Source organism: Stegostoma tigrinum, chromosome 2, assembly GCF_030684315.1.
Source record: "Stegostoma tigrinum isolate sSteTig4 chromosome 2, sSteTig4.hap1, whole genome shotgun sequence".
Taxonomy (NCBI): domain Eukaryota; kingdom Metazoa; phylum Chordata; class Chondrichthyes; order Orectolobiformes; family Stegostomatidae; genus Stegostoma; species Stegostoma tigrinum.
Window position 1 is genome coordinate 81,621,114 of NC_081355.1, and position 24,687 is coordinate 81,645,800.

General features: G+C 42.1%; 1 protein-coding gene across 6 annotated transcripts in view; it reads left to right on the forward strand.

Moving 5' to 3' along the window:
- The first annotated feature begins 1,702 nt into the window (after positions 1 to 1,702).
- The window catches only part of ica1 (islet cell autoantigen 1), a 122,798-nt gene continuing 99,813 nt past the window's right edge, over positions 1,703 to 24,687 (forward strand). For 2 of the 6 annotated variants that reach the window (XM_048522362.2, XM_048522390.2), the window contains exons 1-3: positions 1,890 to 2,053; positions 15,830 to 15,859; positions 23,591 to 23,762. In XM_048522362.2, coding sequence (XP_048378319.1) covers positions 15,843 to 15,859; positions 23,591 to 23,762 — 189 coding nt within the window. In that variant the 5' untranslated portion in view covers positions 1,890 to 2,053; positions 15,830 to 15,842. The other 4 variants (XM_048522380.2, XM_048522400.2, XM_048522418.2 and 1 more) reach the window with 4 other exon arrangements.

Sequence of the window (24,687 nt, forward strand, 5' to 3'; positions counted from 1 at the left end):
AGACACAGGACACAATCGATAGAGTACCCTTCGACATCCAGTACTTCCCTGGAGTCGGGAAACTATGCCATGTTCTTTGCAGCTTTCAAAATGTCTTTGATGATGATGAGCGTCTCACCAAAGATCATCCCTATGTCTTTCACTTCTCATCTTCAAACAACTGCCAGTTCGGCAGACCTTCGATCACAGCAAACTACCCAGCCTTCAGGACAACATCAACTACAACATTCAACACTGTCAAGGTAACCTTTGTAAGACATATCAGATCATCGACATGGAAACTACCTTCACATGTGGGAACAACACCTGCCACTTACATGGCGGATACTCATGTGACTCGGCCAATGTTGTCTACATCATACACTGCAGGCAAGGATGCCCCCAGGCATGGAATATTAGCATCTGCATAGTCTCGCCATGACAATAGATGAATGGACACCATGCAACAAACGCCAGACAGGGATATTCCCTCCCAGCCGGGGAACACATGAGTGGTCAAGGACATTCAGCCTCTGATCTTCGAGTAAGTGTCCTTCAAGGCAGTCTTTAAGATACGTAACAATACATAATCGCTGTGCAGAAACTGATAGCAAAGTTCCATACCCACGAAGATGGTCTCAACTGCTATCTTGGGTTCATGTTGCACAACATGTAACCCATCATACTGTTCCATATCTATAAAATTTCCCTTACTATCCTGTTTAGACACAATCACCATGATAACTTGTTATGACCTCTCTACATTAATAGCTTGTACAGTTTTGGATTACTTGTTACCTTGGTTAGATTCTCAGTGTGCGACTCTTATACCTAATCTTATACTCTTACTGCAGTAATTTAGTTTGTCTCCAGCCTGACATTATTTTTAATTATTTGTAATTATCTCTCTGCCTCAACTAATCAGATCATAGATCATCCCTTCACTTGCTCTATAGCTGTTGACACCTTACTCACATTTTCTAACAGTTTTGATCATATGCAGAGACTTATTATTCAGCCTGTGGACACTCCACTCACACCATTTGTATGATGTTTTGATCTCTCTGCATATAAACTCTGTTACTGTGTGCTTTTCTTCACCTCACCTGGCGCAGGAGCAGCACTTGGAAAGGTTGTGATTTCTAATAAACCTGTTGGACTGTACACTGGTGTCACACGACTTCTGGTTTTGTCCTCCTCAGTCCAACACTGGCACCTCCACATCATGCTCACAATAAATGGAATCTGAGTAACAAATCCTGGAAAAGTCGACTCTGGTCCTCGAGATCTCTGTAGTTGGTCTTCTCCACTTCGCCACCTATTTGCTCTCCAAAAACTTACCTGTGAGCCTTCCACTTGACTGTGCCTTTGATTTACATTCTAGTCACACCTTTTTTTACTTGAATAAGTCTCTTCATTATAAGATAACACGGTGTGGAGCTGACCTCTGTGTTTATCCAGCTCCACACCCTGCAAGCTCAGACTCCAGGATCGGCAGTTCCGGCTACCTCTTTATTATGATGCTTTCCCTGCCTACACGGGTCCATACTCGTGTGCGGGGTAGTTTGCAAGTGCAGTGGGGATGCTATATAACTTAGGAGATGGTTTGATGAATGTATTTGCTAACTGCTAGCCCCCAGCGGCAGTGGGAGAGGCCATGGCAGGTTGCTGTGGAACGGAACCAGCTGAGTGACAAGCTGCTGGAATGCTACGTGTTCTTCAGGCATTGTCGACGCGCGCGTGCGTCAGAGACACACCTGAGGCGGCGCGTTCAGCGCCTGAAGCCTGCAGTAGCAGCAGCTGCTGCTTCCTGTCCCTCCAGCCCACTCCCACACAGGTAACATCTGATAGGTGGGAAACCACCCCTCCCAACCAATTGAAATCTTGTTGCCGGGGGGAGGTGGTGGAATATTCGATACATTACTTCAAGCACGCTGCAGGGAAAACGAAACGAATAGAGACTGACGTTTTGTTATTGTCGTGTTCGTCACCAGCGCATCTGCGGGAAGCATAAGCTAAACGAGGGGCCGTGCCCCTTGTACAGAGTTGGTTTAATTTCGACTCCAAGTTACAGGTTCTGTAGTGTTGTAATTTCTTGCTGCTTTGTGTCTGTATGTTCGATGCAAACTGAGCGGCCGTTGATGTTCCGTATGGAAACGTGGCCTAGAAGGATGCAGGGGAAGGCGGTTTATTTCTAGGATGTGATGTTTTCCAACACCCGGCTGCTCTGCAAGATGGCAGAAGCTTGCAGCGTTTCCTGCGTGGTCTCTTGGATTTACTGAATAACTGCTTGGCTATTTTAGGGAGTATTTGGAAAGATGTTAACTTACCGATCAGAATGTATTGTAACCATTTGAGAAGCTGCTGTCACATACTGCGGATTGTAAGTTTAATGGTTGCCTTTGAATAAAGTATTAAATAATTTTAGGTACTTTTTAGGAAGGAAAATAGGGAGTTATTTTTTTTACGGCTGTCGAGCGTAAGCGACTATATGTATATTCGTGAACAAAATATTTGAAACCGTCTTTTGGAAGAGAACAGCTTTGTCACTCAAATAAATATCTCGTATGTAAACAAAATGACTGTAATGACTTCTGTTCCCATTCGTTTGAAAATTAGAGTAGCCTATTATTTCTGCATTAGAGTAATGTAAAATTATTGTTTATTTTAAAGAAAAACTTTTTAAAAGTTGTACCTGCACGCATTTCAGAGTAGAATCTTGGGCAAAATATCAGCTGTATTTCAGATCTGTGCGTAATACACTACAAACAGCTCATTGCGATCTGCGTTATTTTGAAATATGCTTTTTGATTTAACAGTTGCCATACATTTTGTGTGTTTTAATTTTAGTGAACTAGCATTTAGAATATATAATCCATCTCTACTAAAAGCACTGCATATCTATGTATTTTTTCTGGTTCAGATTGCAATAGAGCCAGTGCTAAATGTCAGGGAATTTTAAAGTGTCAAGTTTACATAGCTTTTGTTATAAATGTGATCGAAGGAATTGATCATCAAAATGTCAGAGCTAATAGGAACTGCAGATGCTGGAGAATCTGAAATAACATGGTGTAGAGCTGGATGAACACAGCAGGCTAAGCAACATCTTAGGAGCAGAAAAGCTGACGTATCAGGCCTAGACCCTTCATCAGAAATGGGGGAGGGGAACAGGGTCCTGAAATAAATAGGGAGAGGGGGAGGCGGATCGAAGATGGATAGAGGAGAAGATAGATGGAGAGGAGACAGAAAGGTCAAAGAGGTGGAGTGTAGGTAGGGAGGAGATAGATCAGTCCGGGGAGGACGGACAGGTCAAGGGGGCGGGTTGAGGTTAGTAGGTAGGAAATTGGGGCGTGGCATGAGGTGGGAGAGGGGATAGGTGAGAGGAAGAACAGGTTAGGGAGGCCAGGATGGGCTGGACTGGTTTTGGGATGCAGTAGGGGGAGGGGAAATGGCCCTCTGATTCTTCCTGTCCCGCAGGCCCGACCAGTCCCCCTCCACTGACACCCTCATCCGCTTAGCTGAACTCTTCCTCACCCATAACAACTTCTCTTTTGATTCCTCCCACTTCCTACACAAAAAGGGGTGGCCATGGGTCCCGCATAGTCCCAAGCTATGCCTGCCTCTTTGTAGTTAACATGGAACAATTCCTCTTCCGTACCTACACAAACCCCAAACCCCACCTTTTCCTCTGTTACATTGATGACTGTATCGGCGCCGCCTCTTGCTCCCAAGAGGAGCTTGAACAGTTCATCCATTTCACCAACACCTTCCACCCCAACCTCAAGTTCACCTGAACTATCTCTTAACACTCCTTCTCCTTCCTGGACCTCTTTCTCCATCTCAGGCAACCACCTAGAAACCGATATCCATTTCAAGCCCACCGACTCCCACAGCTACCTAGCATACACCTCCTCCCACCCACCTTCCTGCAAAAATGCTATCCCGTATTCCCAATTCCTTTGCCTCCGCTGCATCTGCTCCCAGGATGAGGCATTCCACTCTCGTACATCTCAGAAGACCTTGTTTTTCAAGGACTGCAACTACCCCCCCCACCGCAGTGGTCGAGAACCCCTTGACCATGTCTCCTGCATTTCCCGCAACTCATCCCTCACACCCCCTCCCCGCAGTAACTGCCAAAAGAGAATCCCCCTTGTCCTCACATACCACCCCACCAATCTCCGGATCCAGTGCATCATCCTCTGACACTTCCGCCATCTGCAATCTGACCCCACCACCAAAGACATTTTTCCCTCCCCACCCTTATCTGCTTTCCGGAGGGACCACTCTCTCCATGACTCCCTTGTCTGCTCCACACTCCACTCCAACCCCATCACACCCGGAACTTTTCCCTGCAACCACAGGAAGTGCTACACCTGCCCCCACATCTCCTCCCTCACCCCCATCCCAGGCCCCAAGAAGATTTTCGAGATCAAGCAGATGTTCACTTGCACATCTGCCAATGTAGTATATTGCAACCGCTGTACCCGGTGTGGCTCCCTCTACATCGGGGAAACCAAGCGGAGGCTTGGGGACTGCTTTGCAGAACACCTACACTCGGTTCGCAATAAACAACTGCACCTCCCAGTCGCGAACCATTTCAACTCCCCCTCCCATTCCTTAGACGACGTGTCCATCCTGGGCCTCCTGCAGTGCCACAACGATGCCACCCGAAGGTTGCAAGAACGGCAACTCATTCTGCTTGGGAAACCTGCAGCCCAATGGTATCAATGTGGATTTCACAAGCTTCAAAATCTCCCCTTCCCCCACTGCATCCCAAAACCAGCCCAGCTCGTCCTGGCCTCCCTAACCTGTTCTTCCTCTCACCTATCCCCTCCTCCCACCTCAAGCTGCACCTCCAAGTCCTACCTACTAACCTCATCCCGCCCCCTTGACTTGTTTGTCCTCCCCGGACTGATCTATCTCCTCCCCACCTACACTCTACTGGCTCCATCTCCACCTCTTTAACTTGTCTGTGTCCTCTCCACCTATCTTCTCTATCCATCTTTGATCCACCTCCCCATCTTTGCCTATTTATTTCAGAACTCCCCCTCCCCCATTTCTGATGAAAGGTATAGATCATGAAAATGTTTTTTTTTAAGAAAAGGAACAAGCTGTAACTTTCTAAGATAGGTTGTGATAATGCCCTGGTTCAATTATTACTCAGTCATGTAATCCTATTTTATTCAAAGATTATAGTAGGTCTTGATATCCCACATGTAATGTTTCGGAAGATCAATTCAAATTTTAAGATACACCTAAGCTCCTTTTACCAGTTAGAAGTGCATTTGTGGCAGCTGCAGGGAACATAATCACCAGTAAGGTCCTTCTAAGCCACACACCATACTGACTTGGATCATACTTTACTGTCATGGCTTCAAAGTCCCGTAGCTCCCTTTCTGACAGTAAAATTGGCTGTACCTGCTTCACATACAACAGTAGTTCAAGAGGACAGCTCACCACCCTCTTCTCCAGGGTATTGGGGCTAGGAAATAAAAGGTAGTGACACCCACATCCCGTAAACACATTTTTAAAAAGAAGTTTTGTTTATGGCATGCATTTCCTGTGTATAGATCTTCTTTGTTATGGTCAGAAACCCTTAGTTGTGTTTTGATGTCATTGTAAAATTCTATAAGAACATCTGTAATTCATATAAAACAATTGCTGGGCACAGGTGTTTCTGGCCTTCCAACACTTACAGCTGATATTATCACCCAGTTAGGCCTGATCTTTTGCCCTTCCCTAAAGAATATTCAAGAGAAATCATTTCTCGCTGTGTTTTTTTTAGTGGTACCTGCTGCTATCTCTGCTTATCATCTAGTTCTCGTGATAGTCTTGAATTTTGTTAATTTACCACCAGTAACCTGAGTTGTGGATTTTACCTTGCCAGTTCTGCTCCATTTCTAAGCAAAGATCTTCTTTCTTCGTAACTGTGGGAGAACAAATATACAAGACCTCAAGAGATCTGTTGTTTCCAAGCAGTCACTATTGGTTGATGCTCTATTCACTTTATGATTGATTGGTGCCAAATACTGTATTAACATGTGCCCGCTGGTCCAGTCACTTATTCATTTTTGCCTCATTCCTTCACAGTTCACTGATGTTTCTCTTACCCCATGATCTATTAATTTACAAATTCTACTGGTGGCTAGTTCTGTATTAATTCTCTGTTGCTCACTGTTCCTTTTAGTTATGAATCTCTTGGTTTTTCTTTTTCTTCATTATTTAACTCATTCATTTGAAGTTGTAGATTGTTCTCTTAACTTACTGATTTTGTTCATTTGCCCATTGTTTCATGACTTCATTAATTCAGTGCTGTCTGTTGCTTGGTTAATTTATTGATTTGTGCATTTTCTCATACTCTGAATTTATTAATTCATGAGTGCGCATTATTTTATTTCACATCTACAGAATATGCGTCAATAAATTTGTTGCATCTGTAGTATGAATTATTGATTCAGTTTTAGCTAGTGCTGTATTGATATATTAATGATTTTGTGATTGTTAGTCATGTTGCAATACTTAACAATAACTTATCATTGTGATGATTAACTGTTCATGCACAAAAACAAAGTTGCTGGAAAAGCAGGTCTAGCAGCAACTGTGAAGGAAAAAAAAGTTAACATTTTGGGTCTGGTCATCCTTCCTCAGAACTGATAGTGGCTGGGAAAATGTCAGTTTATATGCAGGAAAAAATGAAGGGGAATGGGGGAGGGAGTAAACGATAAGGTAGAGCCAAAAGAGAGAGAAGAGCAGTTGGACAGACAAAGAGTTGATAACGATCAGGCTGGGAGAGTGAATAGTTGTTAATGGGGATTGTTAGTGACTAACAACAAGTGGTGTGTAATGGTAGGCTCTGTGGTGACGAGGCCTGCTGTTTGGGGTAGAGGGCTGGGACATGGGAGAGTTTAGGCCCTAAAACTATTGAACTCGATATTAAGTCCAGAGGGTTGCAGGGTCCACATGTGGAAAATGAGACATTGAGGTTCGCTGGAACACGACAGCAAGCCGGAGACAGAAATGTTGCCTACGGAACAGGGTGGTGCATTTAAAGTGGCAGGCAACAGATAGTTCAGGGTCTTTTTTTTATGCGGGCAGAACATAGATGCAGCGAATGCTGTAGACTAGATTCTGGGAAATGCAGGTGAAACATTGGTTCACTTGGATACAGGGGAGGGAGGAGGTAGATGGGCAGGTGTTGCATCTTTGCTGGTTACAGGGGAAGGTGCCATGGGGCTATGGGGGAGTGTTGGGGATGAAGGAAGTGTGGACCAGGGTGTCCTGGAGGGAACGGTCCTTGCGGAAAGCAGACAAGGAAGGGGAGAGGAATATGCATCTGGTGGCATCTTGCTAGAGGTGGCAGAAATGACATCTGATGATCTGGATGTGGGATGCTGGTGGGATGGTACATAAGGACAAGGAGATCCCTATCACTATTGTAGGAGGGAAGAGAAGGGGTGAGGGCGGAAGTTCAGGAGATGGGTCAAACTTGGTTGAGGGCCCTGTAGACAACAGAGCTGAGGAATCCTCAGCTGAAGAAGAAGTTGGACATTTCGTAGGCTCCCTTGTTGAAGTTGACCTCATCTGAATATATGCGACAGAGATAGAGGAGCTGAGAGAATTGGATGGAGTCTTTATAGGAGGTGGGGTGTGAGGATGTATAGTCTAGGTAGCTGTGGGAGTCAGTGGGTTTGTAGTGGATATTAGTGGCCGGTCTGTCCCCAAAAATGGAAACAAATGCCAAGGATGGGAAGGGACAAGTCAGCGATAGCCCAGGTGACAGTGAGGGCATGTACCATTTACCTGCCCATTTACCTCCTTCCTCCCTAGTAATGAAGGGCCCAAACAGGCCTTCCAAGTGAAGCAACACTTCACCTGCACTTCCCAGAATCTAGTCTACTGCATTTGTTGCTCACTATGTGGTCTCCTCAACATTGGGGAAACGAAGCATAGACCAAGTGGCAGCTTTGCACAACATCTACGTTCTGCTTACAATAAAGATCCTCAACTACCTGTTGCCTGCCACTTTAATGCATCACCCTGCTTGCTGGCCAACATCTCTGTCTCTGGCTTGCTGTGCTGTTGCAGTGAGCCACAATGCAAGCTGGAAGAACAAGAGATAGTGGAACTGCACATGCTAGAGAATCTGAGTTTACAAGCTGTAGAGCTGGATGAACACAGCAGGCCAAGCAAAATCAGAGGAGCAGGAAGGGTGACGTTTTGGGCCGAGACCCTTCTTCATATTTTCAGATTCACAGCATCCATAGTTCTTTCACTTTTTAATTGTTCATGTCCATTGTTCGTATTGTTTGAGTTTTCCTGCTATAAATGTGTGCCTGTCAAAGTGGCTCGAGAGGCCAAAAGCCCTAACATACGAACTAGGAGCAGGAGTAGGCCATTTAGCCCCTCGTGCCTGTCCCGCCATTTCATAAGATCATGGCTGATCTTTTTAAGACTTAGGTCCACTTACTTGCCCGCTCACCATAACCCTTAATTCTTTTTCTGTTCAAAAATTTATCTAGCCTTGTCTTAAAACACATTCAGTGAGGTAGCTTCACTGAGCAGGGAATTCCACAGTTTCACAACCGTTTTGGTGAAGATGTTCCTCCTGACTTCAGTCCTACATCTGTTTCCCTTTATTTTGAGGCGATACCCCCTAGTCCTAGTTTCACCTGCTTGTGGAAACAACCTCTCTGCCTCCATCTTATTTATTCCCTTCATAATCTTATGTTTCTACAAGATCTCCCTCATTCTTCTGAATTCTAATGAGTATAATCCCAGTCTACTCAGTCTCTCCTTATCATCCAACCCTCTCAGCTCTGGATTCAACCGAATGAATCGCCTGTGTACCCCCTCCAGTGCTAATATATCCCTTCTCAAGTAAGGAGACCAAAACTGCACACAGTACTCCAGGTGTGGCCCCACCAGCACTCTAAACAGCTGCAGCATAGCCTCCCTGTTTTTAAACCCCATCCCTCAAGCAATGGCAGACAAAATTCCATTTGCCTTTCTAATTACCTGCTGCACCTGCAACCCTACTTTTAGCAATTCATGTACAAGGAACCCAAGTCCCTCTGCACAGCAATGTGCTGCAATTTTTTACCATTTAAAACATAGTACATTTTGCTGATATTTCTACCAAAATGGATGACCTCACACTAATCAATATTGTACTCCATCTGCCAGACCTTTGCCCACTCATTTAGACTATCTATATCCCTCTGCAGACGTTCAGTGTCTTCTGCCACTCATCTTAGTTCCATCTGCAAATTTTGACACACCACACTTAGTCTCCAACTCCAATTCATCTATGTAAATTATAAACAATAGTGGTCCAAACACTGGTCCCAGAGGCACACCACTAGCCACTAAACGCCAACCAGAAAAACACCCATTTACCCCTACTCTGCTTTTTGTTGGTCAACCAATCCTCTATGCCAATACATTACCTGTAATACCGTGGAACTTTATCTTTTGTAGCCGCCTTTGGTGTGGCACCTTGTCAAATGCCTTCTGGAAATCCAGATACACCACATCCACAGGTTCCCCATTGTCCACTATGCAAGTAATGTCCTCAAAGAATTCCACCAAATTAGTTAGACATGACCTACCCTTCATGAGCCCATGGTGGGTGCTCCCAGTAGGACAACTTCTATTCAATTTGTAGGTCCATTGAAATTGTTAGTTAAGATTTTTTTGGGATGAATTGGATGCAGTATGATTTGTATGTGCATTCCCCAATATTAATTGATGTGGAAAAAGAGGATCCCTTCCCATTCAGCCTGTCTATGCTTCTCATAGCTTTCTACATCTCAATCATGTCGCTGCCCCCCACCCCCTCAGTCTCCTCCATTCCATAGAAAATATAACTAAAACATAACTAGTCTTCATAAATAAAACGTCCAGCCCAGGCAACATCCTGGTAAATCTCCACTGCACCTTCCCCAGTGCAATCACCGTTCTATGTTGTAGATTCCAGAACTGCACACAATACTGTTGCTGTGACCTAACCATCATTTTATACAGTTCCAGCAAAATTTCCCTGCACTTGAACTCTCTGCCTCAACAAATAAATGCAAGTAATTGAGTGATTTGATAAGTTTGAAAATTCAGCTTGGAAACCTTTAGTGCATCTTTCTGTTCCTTTATAACATAAAAAAAGTGCATATTTACACAAATGTATAGGTACACCTCTAAAGAATTATTTTTCCATAATACTTGGTGATTTGTGACTTTAGCTGTTTATGGCATTTTCCATTATGTAGATACCAATGTAAATTTGTTCAGCGTTTAAGCATGTTTAATAAATGTGGATAACTACAAAGACCTAACAACTTATCAATGGAATAGAATAGTCTTTAATGTCACGTGCTTGAATGAATGCAGTGAAAAGTTTGTAATGTCACCTCTTTAGCGCCATGTTAGTTAGAGTACCTAGGTACAAGATACTTTAAGTGTTTGTTACAGAATTGAAAGAGTGGAAAAACGTCTAACATAGTAATACAAAGTTTTTAAAAAGTACTCACCTTACTTTTTATTCCCCTTCTGGACTTCGAGTATCTTTGAAACTATTCAACTCTATCGTCCTTTTTCATTGAGTCTATGCCCACCATGCTGCAGAACACAAGGCCTCGCTGCCTCCACGTGCTGGCCTCCGGCCCAGACTCGACTCTGGGACTTGCCTCCAGGACTTGCTTCACAGGGTGGCCTGCGCTCGGTGAGCTCCCACTCCAGGCTTCGGTTGTAACTCACTTCCAGGACTGGGTTGGATCCTGACTCGCCTCCATTCCCTCCGGGTCGGGTAGCTTAAGAAATTAAAAGTTCGGTTAGGGGTAGAAAAACTGCAGAAAAGTCGGTAAAGAAAGAAAAAGGAACTGGTGAGCAGAGGAGCTCCTCCTGCAGCACTTTTCTCTGCTGCTGTCTTGAACCCTGGGTCAGCATATTGGTGAAGTAATGGCCTGGATAAATAGTGGTATGACGTGAATGCAGAGGTCCTGTCCCCAATTCTGAATGTTGCATTTTTGCCAGTAAAGGAAGAGGAATGGAATCATACCTTGGGGAACCCTGAATATGACAGTGATGAATTTAGACAGCCCTCAATTTGGCAGTAAAAAGGGACTTAACCTGCTCAATGGGAGTCACAGATTTATGGAAGAGACATGAATATTCTAGAATGATGAATAAGGCCAGTATAATGGTCATGCTTTGATATTTTGTGAATGTCTTTCTGTCTTAGGATCGTGAAACTCAAGTTAATGAATACTTTAGCTATCTGAGGAGATCGTTGTTTGTGGACCTTTTTAGCTTAAATCACATGACTGTCTTTTTATTTGAAAGAAAGGACTTTAATAGAAAGGAAAATTGAAATTCAGTTTTCCTCTATTTGGGAACTTGGGTTCCACAATAAAGCAATATATTATGAATCTTCACTAACTATATTTTTAGCAGAGTGTTCAAAGTTCACAGTTTAGTTGACAACCCAAAGTTTTAGCTGTGTTTATGGTATTATACATAGCTGTTTGGTTTACTCAGAGAATAACCACATATGATTAGCTTTGAATGAGTTTTCATACAAGGGGTATTTTAATTGAGTCATAGAATTTGAGTATCACCTACTAGACCAGAACTTATTACCTATTCTTTTATTGGCTTTGAGAAGATGGTGGTGAGATACTGACTTGAATCACTTTGGTACTTGGCATGTACGTACACCCATGGTGTTTTTAGGGAAAGAATTCCATGTTTTGACTCATTGACAGTGACAGAGCAGTGATTATAATTCCAAGTCAGAATGATGTCTGGCTTGGAGAGGTGCTTACAGATTGTTGGAGACACCACTTATGCTACTTATTGAGTCATACAGCCACACAGCTCAAAAGAGGGCCATCAAAACTATGCCAAACCGGTCTTCATTAATCCCACTTTCCAGCACTTAGTGCATGGCCTTGAATGTTGTGATATTTCCCTTGTTATGGCAGCACTATCCTACTGACGGCACTACAAAATGTGTTCCTTGCCTTAGCAATCCAGACCTCGCATTGAGCAAAGAAGTACATCAAGGTGTTATGGCACATCAGAATGCAGGCAAGCTGCACTACAAAATGTAGATTTAAAAATATCTGTAATGGATGTGAGTTTGCTCGCTGAGCTGGAAGGTTAGTTTTCAGACGTTTCGTCACCATTCTAGGTAACATCATCAGTGAGCCTCCGAAGCGCTGGTGTTATGTCCCGCTTTCTATTTATCTGGTTAGGTTTCCTTGGGTTGGTGATGTCATTTCCTGTTCTTTTTTCTCAGGAGATGGTAGATTGACTTGGAGTCAATGTGTTTGTTGATGGAGTTCCGGTTGGAATGCCATGCTTCTAGGAATTCTCGTGCATGTCTCTGTTTGGCTTGCCCTAGGATGGATGTGTTGTCCCAATCAAAGTGGTGTCCTTCCTTATCTGTATGTAAGGATACGAGTGATAGTGGGTCATGTCGTTTTTGTGGCTAGTTGATGTTCATGTATCCTGGTGGCTAGCTTCCTGCCAGTTTGTCCAATGTAGTGTTTGTCACAGTTCTTGCAAGGTATTTTGTAGATGTTTGTTTTGTTTGCTGTCTGTATAGGGTCTTTTAAGTTCATTAGCTGCTGTTTTAGTGTGTTGGTGGGTTTGTGGGCTACCCTGATGCCAAGAGGTCCGAGTAGTCTGGCAGTCATTTCGGAAATGTCTTTGATGTAGGGGAGAGTGGTTATGGTTATGGTCCCCTACATCAAAGACATTTCGGAAATGACTGCCAGACTACTCGGACCTCTTGGCATCAGGGTAGCCCACAAACCCACCAACACACTAAAACAGCAGCTAATGAACTTAAAAGACCCTATACAGACAGCAAACAAAACAAACATCTACAAAATACCTTGCAAGAACTGTGACAAACTGGCAGAAAGCTAGCCACCAGGATACATGAACATCAGCTAGCCACAAAACAACATGACCCACTGTCACTCGTATCCTTACATACAGATAAGGAAGGACACCACTTTGATTGGGACAACACATCCATCCTAGGACAAGCTAAAAAGAGACATGCACGAGAATTCCTAGAAGCGTGGCATTCCAACCGGAACGCCATCAACAAACACATTGATTTGGAGCCAATCTACCATCCCCTGAGAAAAAGAACAGGAAATGACATCAACAACCCAAGGAAACCTAACCAGATAAATAGAAAGCGGGACATAACACCAGCACTTCGTCGGAGGCTCACTGATAATGTTACCTAGAATTGTGACGAAACGTCTGAAAACTAACCTTCCAGCTCAGCGAGCAAACTCCCATCCAGAACCTCAACCTGAGCTACAAATCTTCTCAAAACTCGCTAATATCTGTAATGCTACAGATTTTCAATGACAACTAATTGTAATACTTTGCCATATGCCTACATAAGGCTCATCTGAAGATAAGCTATTTAAGGTTCTTTTTTTTCAGTCATTATTTCTTCCAAAGTCCAGTGACTTTGGGTCAAAATTTTTCTGCTAACTTATAATTGGTTAGAGCTTTGTATCTTGGTCAAACAAGGAAAACCATCATTGTCTGGAAAGGTAAGTATAATTCATCGTTTGAACTTTGTCTCTCCAGTGAACACAATTGATTTGCCTTAGCTTGGCCACTATAGTGATCATCTGAATGTTAATTGTCTTCCCTTTCATATGAAAAGTTGGCTGCATTTATGATCTAAATTCTAATAATGTCAAGTGCTCAAATGCATCTTTTCATGGGAGAGACTGATTTCAAGACTAATTCTGTTTTCATGACTGCATTAAAAAGGCAGAAAGCTGCAGAGAAGCATTCTGTATTCATCTAACTGATGGAGGTCGTGTATTCGTAAGGTGCTGTCGAAGGAATCTTGGTGAGCTCCTGCAGTATAGCTTATAGATGGTACGCATTGCTGCTACTGTGCATCAGTGGTGAGGGGAGTGAATGTAGAATGTGGTGATATGGTGACAGTCAAGCAGGCTACTTTGTTCTGGATGGGGTGGACATTTTTGAACCTTGATTGAGTCGCATTCAACAGACAAATAGAGAATATTACATCACATCAATGACTTGTGCCTTGCAGATTGTAGACAGGCTTTGAGAGTCAGGACGTGAGTTGCTCATTGCAGAATTGCTAGATTTTGATCTTTTCTTGCAGCACAATATTTTTGTGGCTGATCCGGTTCAGTTTCTGGTCAGTGGTAACCACAGGATGTTGATAGTAGGGAATTCAGTGAAGTCAATGCTATTGAACAGCAAATAGTGATAGTTAGATTCTTTCTTGTTGGTGTCATTGCCTGGCACTTGAGTTCAAAATATTACTTGTCACTTAGCAGACTAGGTATCTAGTGAAGTTTTTAGTATAGTGAAGACAGTGGTACAAGTTGAGACCTTTTTTTTTAAACCTCACATCACCGCTGAGTTCTAAGCAAGATAGATACTGAGTGAGTTGGCATTGAGGATATAAAGGTATGGAGGGTGAGTTGGCATTAAGTTGTCAGGTGAGTCTTTCAGTGAACATGCATAAGTTATAAGAAATAGGAGTCTAATAGGGTGGTGGCAGAAAATTGATCTGGGTAAAAATAATCAAATAATTAAGTATAGTGACACAGGTTATCAAGACAAAAAGTGCAGATCAAAGATGGAATAGACTTCACAACCATAAGAGTTGTGTTAAACTTGTTCAAAATTTTGGCTGGGTCACACTTGGAGTACTTTGCACAGATTTCCATAAAATACACTTCAGCACAGGAGTTTTAGGCATCATAGTATTAATACCAGAACTGGGGAATATAACTATCTTGAGGAAGACTAAGAAGGCCAAGGCTCCTTTTCTGTACATCCTTTCATTGACAAGTGACCCGACAAAGTTCTTTAAACTTTTGAAATATTCAATAATCTGGACATTGAGTAGATGCTTTCACTTGTTGGGGAGTTCAGAACTAAAGTTATCAATATAACTAGGGAACCAAATAAAGAACTTATGAGAAACTTTTTTTGGAGAATGATGAAAGTTTGGACTTTCCTTCCACATGGAGTAGCTGAGGCAAATAGCTAAATGGAAACTGGATAAATGCTTGAGGGATAGATAAATAGATGGTTATGTTAAAAAGATGTGCTGACATAAGACAGAGAGTCTTGTTTGAACCTTTAAAACCAGTACGAACTCTCTCTCATGATTTTTGTACCATTTGGATGGTGGACAGGCTTTGTGGAGGTAGGAGGTGAGTTACACAACATATACATTTCCAAGCCACAAACCTCATAGAATCCCCACAATGTGGAAACAGGCCATTCAGCCCAACATGTCCACATTGACTCTGACTCTGAAGAACATCCCACCCAGACTACACCCTTGCCCTCCTCCTCTAACCTTGCATCTCCAATGACTAATCCACCTAACCTGCACACTGTGGGCAACTTAGCACGGCCAATCCATCTAACCCCTACATCTTTGGACTGTGGGAGGAAACTGAAGCACCAGGAGGAAACCTACGCAGTGAATGTGTAAATGCCATGCAGACAGTCACCTAAGGCTGGGATTGAACCCAGGTTCCTCGTGCTGTGAGGCAACAATGCTAACCACTCGGCCATTGTGCCGTTCTTGTAACCACAGTATTTTTATGACTGATCAGTTCAGTTCAATGGTAACCCCCAGGATGTTGATGGAGTGGCTTGAGTAAGTTTCTATACAAGTCCTGATTTGAATTGTTGCTTTGGTTATGAACACATCTGCATGTTATTTTGTATTGTGGTTAAACAGAACTGGCCAGTTTTGAAAAGGCATAGTCATTTAACAGCATTTCTGTACATTTAATATGTTTTGCTCTCATTTCAGGTTTTAATGAAACATGGACCATCCAGACTAGTAAGTATTATCCTTTTGCCAACCTTCCTAAAATTACTGAAACATATGGAGAAAAGGAACTAGCAACACAAACAAGTTATAATGAAATGAGATAAAAATGTTTATTAAATTTGCAACAGTAAAATACATTGCTTTGAAGGACTAGATCTACATGGAGTAAAGGACTGAGAAGTAAAGCAACTTGAGAGTAAGCAGGAAATTGTAAACATGATTTACCTTTCTGGATTTTTTTTTTAAAAGGTAGCTAATATGCACTTAAATATTTGTACTATTTTTCCTTACATGTATGTTTGTAGAGGAAAAATCAAAAGCATACAAATTGACAATACAGCACATTCATTCCACATAGAAGTGTAATCAGCTTCACCAGATTACTGTGCAGTGGTACAGTTGATGGTATAGATCACTTCCTTAATGTTGAACATTTCCTACTTTTATTATTTTGATAACAATGGGATGAAAATTGCGTTGGCTGTATCAGCAATAGTTGATCCCCTTTATTAGATGTGTAACCAGCTGATAGTGATGTAAGTTATTTCAAATATCGGCGCTCAAACACACTCTTCCTTCACTCTACTTTTTTTTAAAAAATCTTTTAATTCAGAATTTATACTTTTCCTCCAAAATGTAGTAGTCCTTGTTCTTCTGAATTCTTGGATTGATGTATGTGTTGTCATGCAATCTTGTAAATTGTTCCTCCAGGTTTACCACAACAACTACCTTGACGTCAGTAGTCTTATAATGTTATTCCTCTTTATCCTGCATTCAAAATATTTCTGAATTGGAAATAAGAGGTTCCATCACAGGTTACTGGGGCATATTATTTGTTTCTACTGTCTCATTCAACTTCCATTATTCTGGATAGCAAACATTTCTATTTTTGAATTTCTGTTTTTTTCTATGTTTTATTTTACCTACAGAAATGCATCGTTAATGAGGTTGAGGCCCGAGTACTGAATCCTATGGCATTTGACTCCCCCACCAACCCACCCCCCCCCCACACTCTCACTTACCCAGTTATGTCTGCTTTCTGTGAGATAACTAATCCTCTATCTATGCTGATAATAGTACACCCTAGATCATGTGCTATTACTGCCACCTTCGCTTTTTAAAAAATTCATTAATAGGATCTGATCATTGCTAGCAATAACACTAATTTTTGTCCACCCTTTGTCCTTTGGAAGGTATGGCATTGGAACCTGTTAGAACTGCAGCAGTCTGTGTATTCTAAGTTCACCCCAAGTGCTGTCAGATCAGCATTTCCAGGATATTATCCGGTGACAATGAGGTAGATGATAAGTGACTTGGAGGGAAATTTTCAGGTTATAGTATTCCCGTGAGCCTGCTACAATTGTTCTTCCAGGCTGTAGACATTAAGGGTTTGGAAGGTGCTATCACAGGAGTCTTGGTGAATGAATTACTGCAGCGTATCTGGTGCATTGTACACACTGCAGCATTGTGTACTTTTGGAGATGGTGGATGGAGAACAGTCAAGCGGGCTTTTTTTTTCCCCTGGATATTGTCAAGCTGCCTAAATGATGTTTGAGTTGTATTCAGTCAAGAAAGTGGAGAGTATTCTCTCATACACCTGATGTGTACCTTGTAGATGGTGAAATGGCTTTGCACTGTTGAGAGGTGAGTTACTCATTATGTGTTACCTCTTCTCTGGCCTGCTTTTGTGGTCACAGTATTTATGGGACTAGTTCACTTTTATGTTTCAGGTCATGGTGGCCCTGGGAAATTGATGCTGGGACTCGGAGATGGTAATGTCATTGAATATTAAGATGAGATGTTTATCTGCTCCCTTTATTAGAGATAGTACTCCTAGAACATTGAGTGGCATGCAACATGCATATGATATATAAACCTAAGACTGAATGTTGCGTAACACCTGCAGCTTTTCATCATGGACTGCTTTGTTATCTGAGTATCTGAGGTGTTATAATAGTCCATAATTATCAGTGAACATCCATACTTCTGACCCTCTGTTGAAGGAAAGTTCACTGATGAAGCAGTTGAAAATAGTTAGACCTAGCATTCTGCTTGAGGAACTCCTGCAGTGAAACCCTGGAACGGAGATGAATGTCTTGAACAAACACGGGTATTTTCCTTTGTGCAGCATTTGCCTCCATAATAGCTCAAGCCGAACGTAGACATGCACAGGAATTCCTAGAGGCATGGCTCTCCACCCGTACTTCAATTGACAAACATATAGAAATGGACCCCATATACAAACCCATACAGATCAAAACTGCAAATGACAGTACTCCCCATAACAGGCTGGACAGTATAAATTCCAAGTGGAGCAGTTTAACATCACTTTATCAAAGGCTCCATTGATGATGTCACTTAGCATGGTGACAAGACGTCTGAACAAAAACAAGCCAGCTTCGTGAGCAAGTCAACAACCTCATCCACAAGCTGAGCTACAGATCTTTGCCAAAACTTTAAACAACTATGGGGTAACATGCTAAAAATTGCCAAACAGTGGGAATCCTTTGCCGCCCGATTGAGCTGCACCCGCAAACAACTTCACTTCCTCCATGAATACCTCAGGAACCAAGTACTGCCCTGCAGCATGAAATATAAACCTCCACTCAACAACCCACAGGCATCTAAAATAACTGAACAGAATACTATGAGCAATGATCAACGATGCCCGTAAACGACTCCACAGGTACGAACGAGAAATCGTGTGCCAAAAATCACAGTATCTAAACTCTATGGACCAGCAGTGGACTACAATTGTAAAACAGGCCATCACCATCAATCAACACAAAACCAAAACTAAGAGGAGACACAAGCTACAGGAGAAGCTCACCAAACTGATTCCACCACAAAAACAAGGACAATAAGAAACCTATCGAACAGAAAACTCTCAGAAACTGAGAAAGCTGCCCTATTACGAGGACTGAACTATAACCACAACGATGCGAACTGAACAGATTTCATGGCCGTTCTGGAGAATACATTAAAAGACAACAAACTGACGGATGAAACACAACAAGCCATACGACAAAAACCAGACGATGCTTAGAAAGTACAGGCATTGCTTGCAGATAGAACCACTTACTAACAGGTGGCGATTGTTGCAGGTCCTTGGACAACAGCGATTGAAACACTTGGATGGGTCACCTCATTCTATTCACTCCAACCCAAGATTTTCTGACTACCCTCAAGAACATAAAAATCAGCAACGACAAGATTTATGGTTTCCTTTTACATCACAGCTTTATTCATGTCAATCGACATCCCATTAGCCAAGGAAACAGTGGCCACATTACTGGAGGAAGCAGTAACGCAGGCCAGCAACTCCATCAACAAGGACAACACACTTAAATTGTTAGAGCTGTGCCTCACTACACACTTTGTCTTTAATGGTCAGATATACAAATAGATCAACGGTATACCAATGGGATCACCCATCTCAGAAGCAGTCATGCAAAGACTAGAACACACCACCCTCACCGGCATTGAACCTAAACTGTGGATCTGGTACGTAGATGACAGATCTGTCATCATTACACGCACCAAATTAGAAGAGACATGCTGCCTCGTCAACAGTGTATTCACAAGGGAAGAAGAAAATAACAATCACCTTCCATTTTTGGATCTTAAAGTTGTGCATAAGACCAATGGGCAGTTCCAAACGTCAGTCTACAGAAAAACAACCCACAATGACCAAATCCTCAATTTCCACAGCAACTACCCCAATGTCCACAAACAAAGCTGCATTTGATACTATTTAAATAAGCCAGGACACACAGCACCACTCCGGAACTACACAGGAAGGAGGAAGAATGCTTGTATAAGATTCTCGCTTTAAACAGGAAATCCCTGCAACTTCACCCACAGATGCCTACAAAGCAAACAATAACAGGAGGACACAGTACGCTCTAACACACTGGCCACACTGCCCTACATCAAGAACATATCAGAACTAACAATAAGACTCCTAAGATCATTAGGAATCATGGCCCACAAGTCCACTCTACGACTTCTACGACAAACACTCACAAGGATTAAAGACCTCATGCCCACAACATGCAGAATGAACGTGGTTTACAAAATACTATGCAATGACTGCCACAAATATTCCTTCATACAGACAGGAAGGAAACTAGCCATCAGAATACATGGACATCAGCTAGCAGCAAAACAGCATGATGAACTCTCCTTAATATCAGTACACTCAGACAACTGAAGGCCATCAATTTAACTGGGACAAAGTAACCATAGTAGCCCAACCCAAACATAAACACACATGGGAATTTGTAAAGGCATGGTTCTCCAACCATACTTCAATCAACGAACATATAGAATTGGACCCCGAAGGCATACAGATCAAAATGAGAAATGATGGTGCTCACCATAATGGAGCGGACAGTGTAAATTCCAAGCAGAGTAGAATAACATCACTTCATCGGAGGCTCCGTTGATGATGTCACCTTGCATGGTAATGAAATGTCTGAAATAAAAACAAGTCAACAACCTCGTCCACAGCCCGAGCTGTAGATCTTTACCGGAGGCAAATGTTTAAAGTTTTGGCAATGAGCCCCCCCCACACCGTGATTTTATATTGACTTCAGTTTTATTCAGCCTCCTCGATGTCACACAAGTACTGCCTTGAACTCTAGGGAAGTCGCTGCTTCCTCAGCTCTGGAATTCCAACCCTTCAGTCCATATTTTGACCAAGGCTGTAAGAATGTCAGGAGCCACATTTTGCTACTGGAATCCAATGATTCAACTCAGTCAGCCATACTTAATGTTGATAACATCTTCAGTTGCCTTGCACGTGATTGAAAATAGACTTGCTGGAGTAATAACTGTTTGGGTTGACTTTGTCGAACTTTTTTGTGAACAGGATATAGCTGGGTAGTTTTCCACATAGCAGCATATATCTGACAATCTTTTGTAACTCTGCTGGAACAGTGTGACTAGCCTTCGGGCACACAGCTTCAGCACTGTTGCAGCGCTGTTGCCAGGATTCATAGTGTTTGCTTTATACGTTGTACTAATTTTATATGACCTGGAGTGAATTGAAATGACTAAACACTGGCATCTATAATTTTGGGGGGGGGGTGGGGGAGAGAAGCCTCAGGAGTGTTGCAGAGATGAATTATCTGATCAGCCGTTTTGGTTGAAGATTATGTAAATATTTCATCCTTCCTCTTTGTACTCATGTTGGGTTCCACCATTGTAAGGGTTTGGAATGTCCATGAAGTCTCCCCTTCTAATAAGTTGGCTAATATCCTTTAGCACTTGAACAACTTTAGTCATCAGTGTGTTGCCACTGAGCCACACCTGATGATTAACATTATATGTTTTCACCCAGAGTTTTTTTTTTGCACCCTTAGTGCTTCTTTCAATTGATGTTCAACATAAAGGTAATGTCACCAGAGGTCCATAGAGTTGCTCTTTCATTGGTGGTTTAGCATGAGGGTCACCACATCTCAGGTGAGGAGAGAGACTGAGAAAAAAAGCCCCATGTGGTAACATCAGCTAAGGCAGGTATTGAACCCATGTGTTAGCATCACACTGCAGCGCAAACCTATGTGCAGTCAAGTGTGTTAACCAACATAAAGGAGGGAGGGTGACAGGTAATAATGACCAGTTTTCCTTGCCTCATTTGACCATCATGGGTTGGGGAGTCAATATTTAGGACTCCAGGGGCAACCTCACCCCCATTTGTATAAGACTATGATGTGAACTTTGCTCGGCCTTTCTTACTACTGGAACACAAGATGCCCATGGATGGTGATGAAGGAGTTTAGAGAGCATTCGTTGAAAAAAACAATGTTTCTGAGACTAAGAATGTAGTGATTTCTTTATTGACTAGTGTATGTGATAATTGCCCCAATTTTGGTACAAGTCCCCTGATGTTGGTGATCATGAATGCAGCATCATGTCTTTGACATTTCAGATGATTAGCTTGATACCTAATGATCTCTAGTTTAATTCTTAAAGAACATTCTTGAATGGCTTGCTGGGCCATTTCTAAGTGCAGCTAAGTGACAAATTCATTGCTGTGGGTCCGGAGTCAATGTAGACCAGGCTGAACAGAAGCAGCAGATTTTCATTCCTAAAAATCATCAGTGAACCAAATGGATTTTTATAGCAATACATTGGTTTCGTTGGATGCCTTTTAATTTTAGATTTATTTTAGTAATTGAATTTGAATTTAAATTGCAAATTGCCTTTGGGGGGAATTTGTCCCTGGGTCATTTGAACGGACTATTAGATTACAACCCCAGTATGACGATCAGTCTATTGTTGAAACAAAGAGAATGCTAGAGAAACTAAACAGGCCTAGCAGAAATGGAGAGAGAAACAGTCAATGTTTTGAGTCATGTATGACACTTGTTCAGAACTGAAAGGCATTACAATTTTTTAAAATACTTTTGACAGTGGCAGAGGCCCAGCACAAAAGGCAAAGGAGCTGTTAATGGTGGAGAAAGAGAAAGAGATGTAAAATGAGTGTTAAACATGGGTGTCTCTTATTGTTCCCATCACCTACCAAACTAAGACTGGATTTAATGCAGCCCATTTGCAGCGGGAAACAGGAAGCTGTGATTGGCCAAACACTAGTGCCCCAGCAGCAGGATAATCTCAGGTGGTGAGATGGAAATTAGCCTGTGCCTTGACTGAAGGATCCAGAATTGGGCATGCAAGTAACTGCTGAAATCAACCCCTTCTCTTTTGTCTGTACACCTCCCACCTGTGACCCCTACCTCATAACCCTTGTCTCGCTCTCACTTGTCTATTACCTGGGTGTCCCCAGGTCAATTGCTGGCATTAGCCGCAGGTCCTGATGTGATTGGTAGTAATGGACAGCTGTAGGTCTCTGATCCGCCAGTAGCTCTTGACAGATAGGATTTCCACCTCTGTGATCCTGAATCCTGAGAAATTTCCTGTGGTGGCTAGTGTCTTTCAAATCTGATCAATCTACCCCCTGAAACTTGCTACAGATTTCTGACCAGTTTTCAAATTGTGGATTGAACTCGCATCATTTACATTAAAGTCATCACAGTCTTTCATATCCATCTTATTAAAGCACTGCATATTTTAAAAAATCTCCAGCCTTTGCTTTGGTGAAATTGATCTGTACCGGTATTAGTGTAGTGAATCTGTACTACACTATTTTATGCTTTTAATGCCCTTTCTGAAATGGGGTTCCCACCACAGTACTGGCAATTGCTTTGTAATCCCTGTCATTATGTACTTAAAACTTGATATGCTACAAGATTCTCTTTATGGTGCTCCCACTTTCTAGAAAACATGTGATTGGAATGCGGAGTCTTAGTTTCTCCACATCCTTTGATTTTACATTGTATATTTGCAGGCCTGTTTTTCTTTTCAAGTGCACTGCCTCACAAATTCTCCTTGTTTTCCCTCTGTCCATTCCCTTACCTGCATATTTCATTTTAAAGCCTTCTGCAGTACCTCATACTATTTGACATTCCAAATTTTAGTGCATATTCACCTTATTTGGATATCACTGTACCTATGACAAAATTTGCCATTTATATCAAGAGAAGTATGGATTCAACTCTGGTATCTGAGATATAAAACTTGCCCCAATTTGAGCAGAACTTAGTTAATGTTCACGTTGCTTGAAAATCCAGTTAGTTTATGGCCTCTCCAGGCCAGCAAAAGAGACTGATGTGATAGCCTGATATCATGATGGAACGTAGCTCTGGTAAATAACCCAAGTTGTTTCCCTTTTAACAGTGGATATGCTCGAGAACTTTATAGTCGGTATGTCCGAAACCAGGACAGTTCAGTTGTAAACAAAATGCAACAAAGGTACTGGAAGACGAAGCAAACATTCATTAAGGTGACTGGAAAGAAAGAGGATGAGCATGTTGTTGCATCAGATGCCGACCTTGACTCTAAATTAGAGGTAAAGTAGTGGATAGTCTTATTTCTAAGTAATTCCATAGTGTGTGCATTTTTGTTTTTGCATTCACGTTTAAGTTTGCATTCATTTAATTGTTCCAGTTTTCTTATTTATCAAAGTACTGTTTTTACACTTAGTCATGAGAACATTGTACACAGTGTTGTTCTAAAGAATACTCCAAAGTTCTTATTAATGGTGGGAGATGGAAGAGAAGGTGCCATGCTGTAGAAGTACAGATGAAGAGTGGCAAAACACTCAGGCCAAATACAAATGTTTAAGTGTTTGCTCTTGATGATGGAAATGAAGTAGATCTGGGAGGGAGTATGACAGAATAGAACCAGATGTGACCAAGGAAAAGGGAAGGAAAGGGTTGTAAATGAACCTAGAGCCAGTATTAGAAGATGTACAGTGGGGATAGGAGGATGGAGAATTGAGAAGCAGTATGGAGTGGGGCTAGGCACTGGAAACAGCCATTGGAGGCCATTCAAGTACAGTAAGGCAACTGAGTTATCGATTATCGACTACTGAGGCCTGAACTTTTGTTCCTGGGTTGAAATATTCCAGATTACACAAACCCTATTTTGATTTCAGGAGCTGGGTAAGTTGGGGCTAAGAGTTTGGCTTTTCCTGTGTGATTCATGCCTCATCCCTGTGGCATCAAAAACTTAATGTGTCTGAAGTGAGGATGAAGACTCCAGATCCAGGTACTAATGTCATAATTTTTAAAGGTCAGTGGGAGCTTCCTGACTCCATGAAAATACACAATTCTGTTTGAAGACCGTATACTTCTGGCACTAAATCATTTCCAGCCTTATATTTTTATCGCTTGCTGTTGTAAGAATTTTAACAACATGACATTTCAGTGAACCATGTTTAAACTAGATGGAATAAGTAACCCATTAGACAGCTGTTCTCATGGTGATAAAAT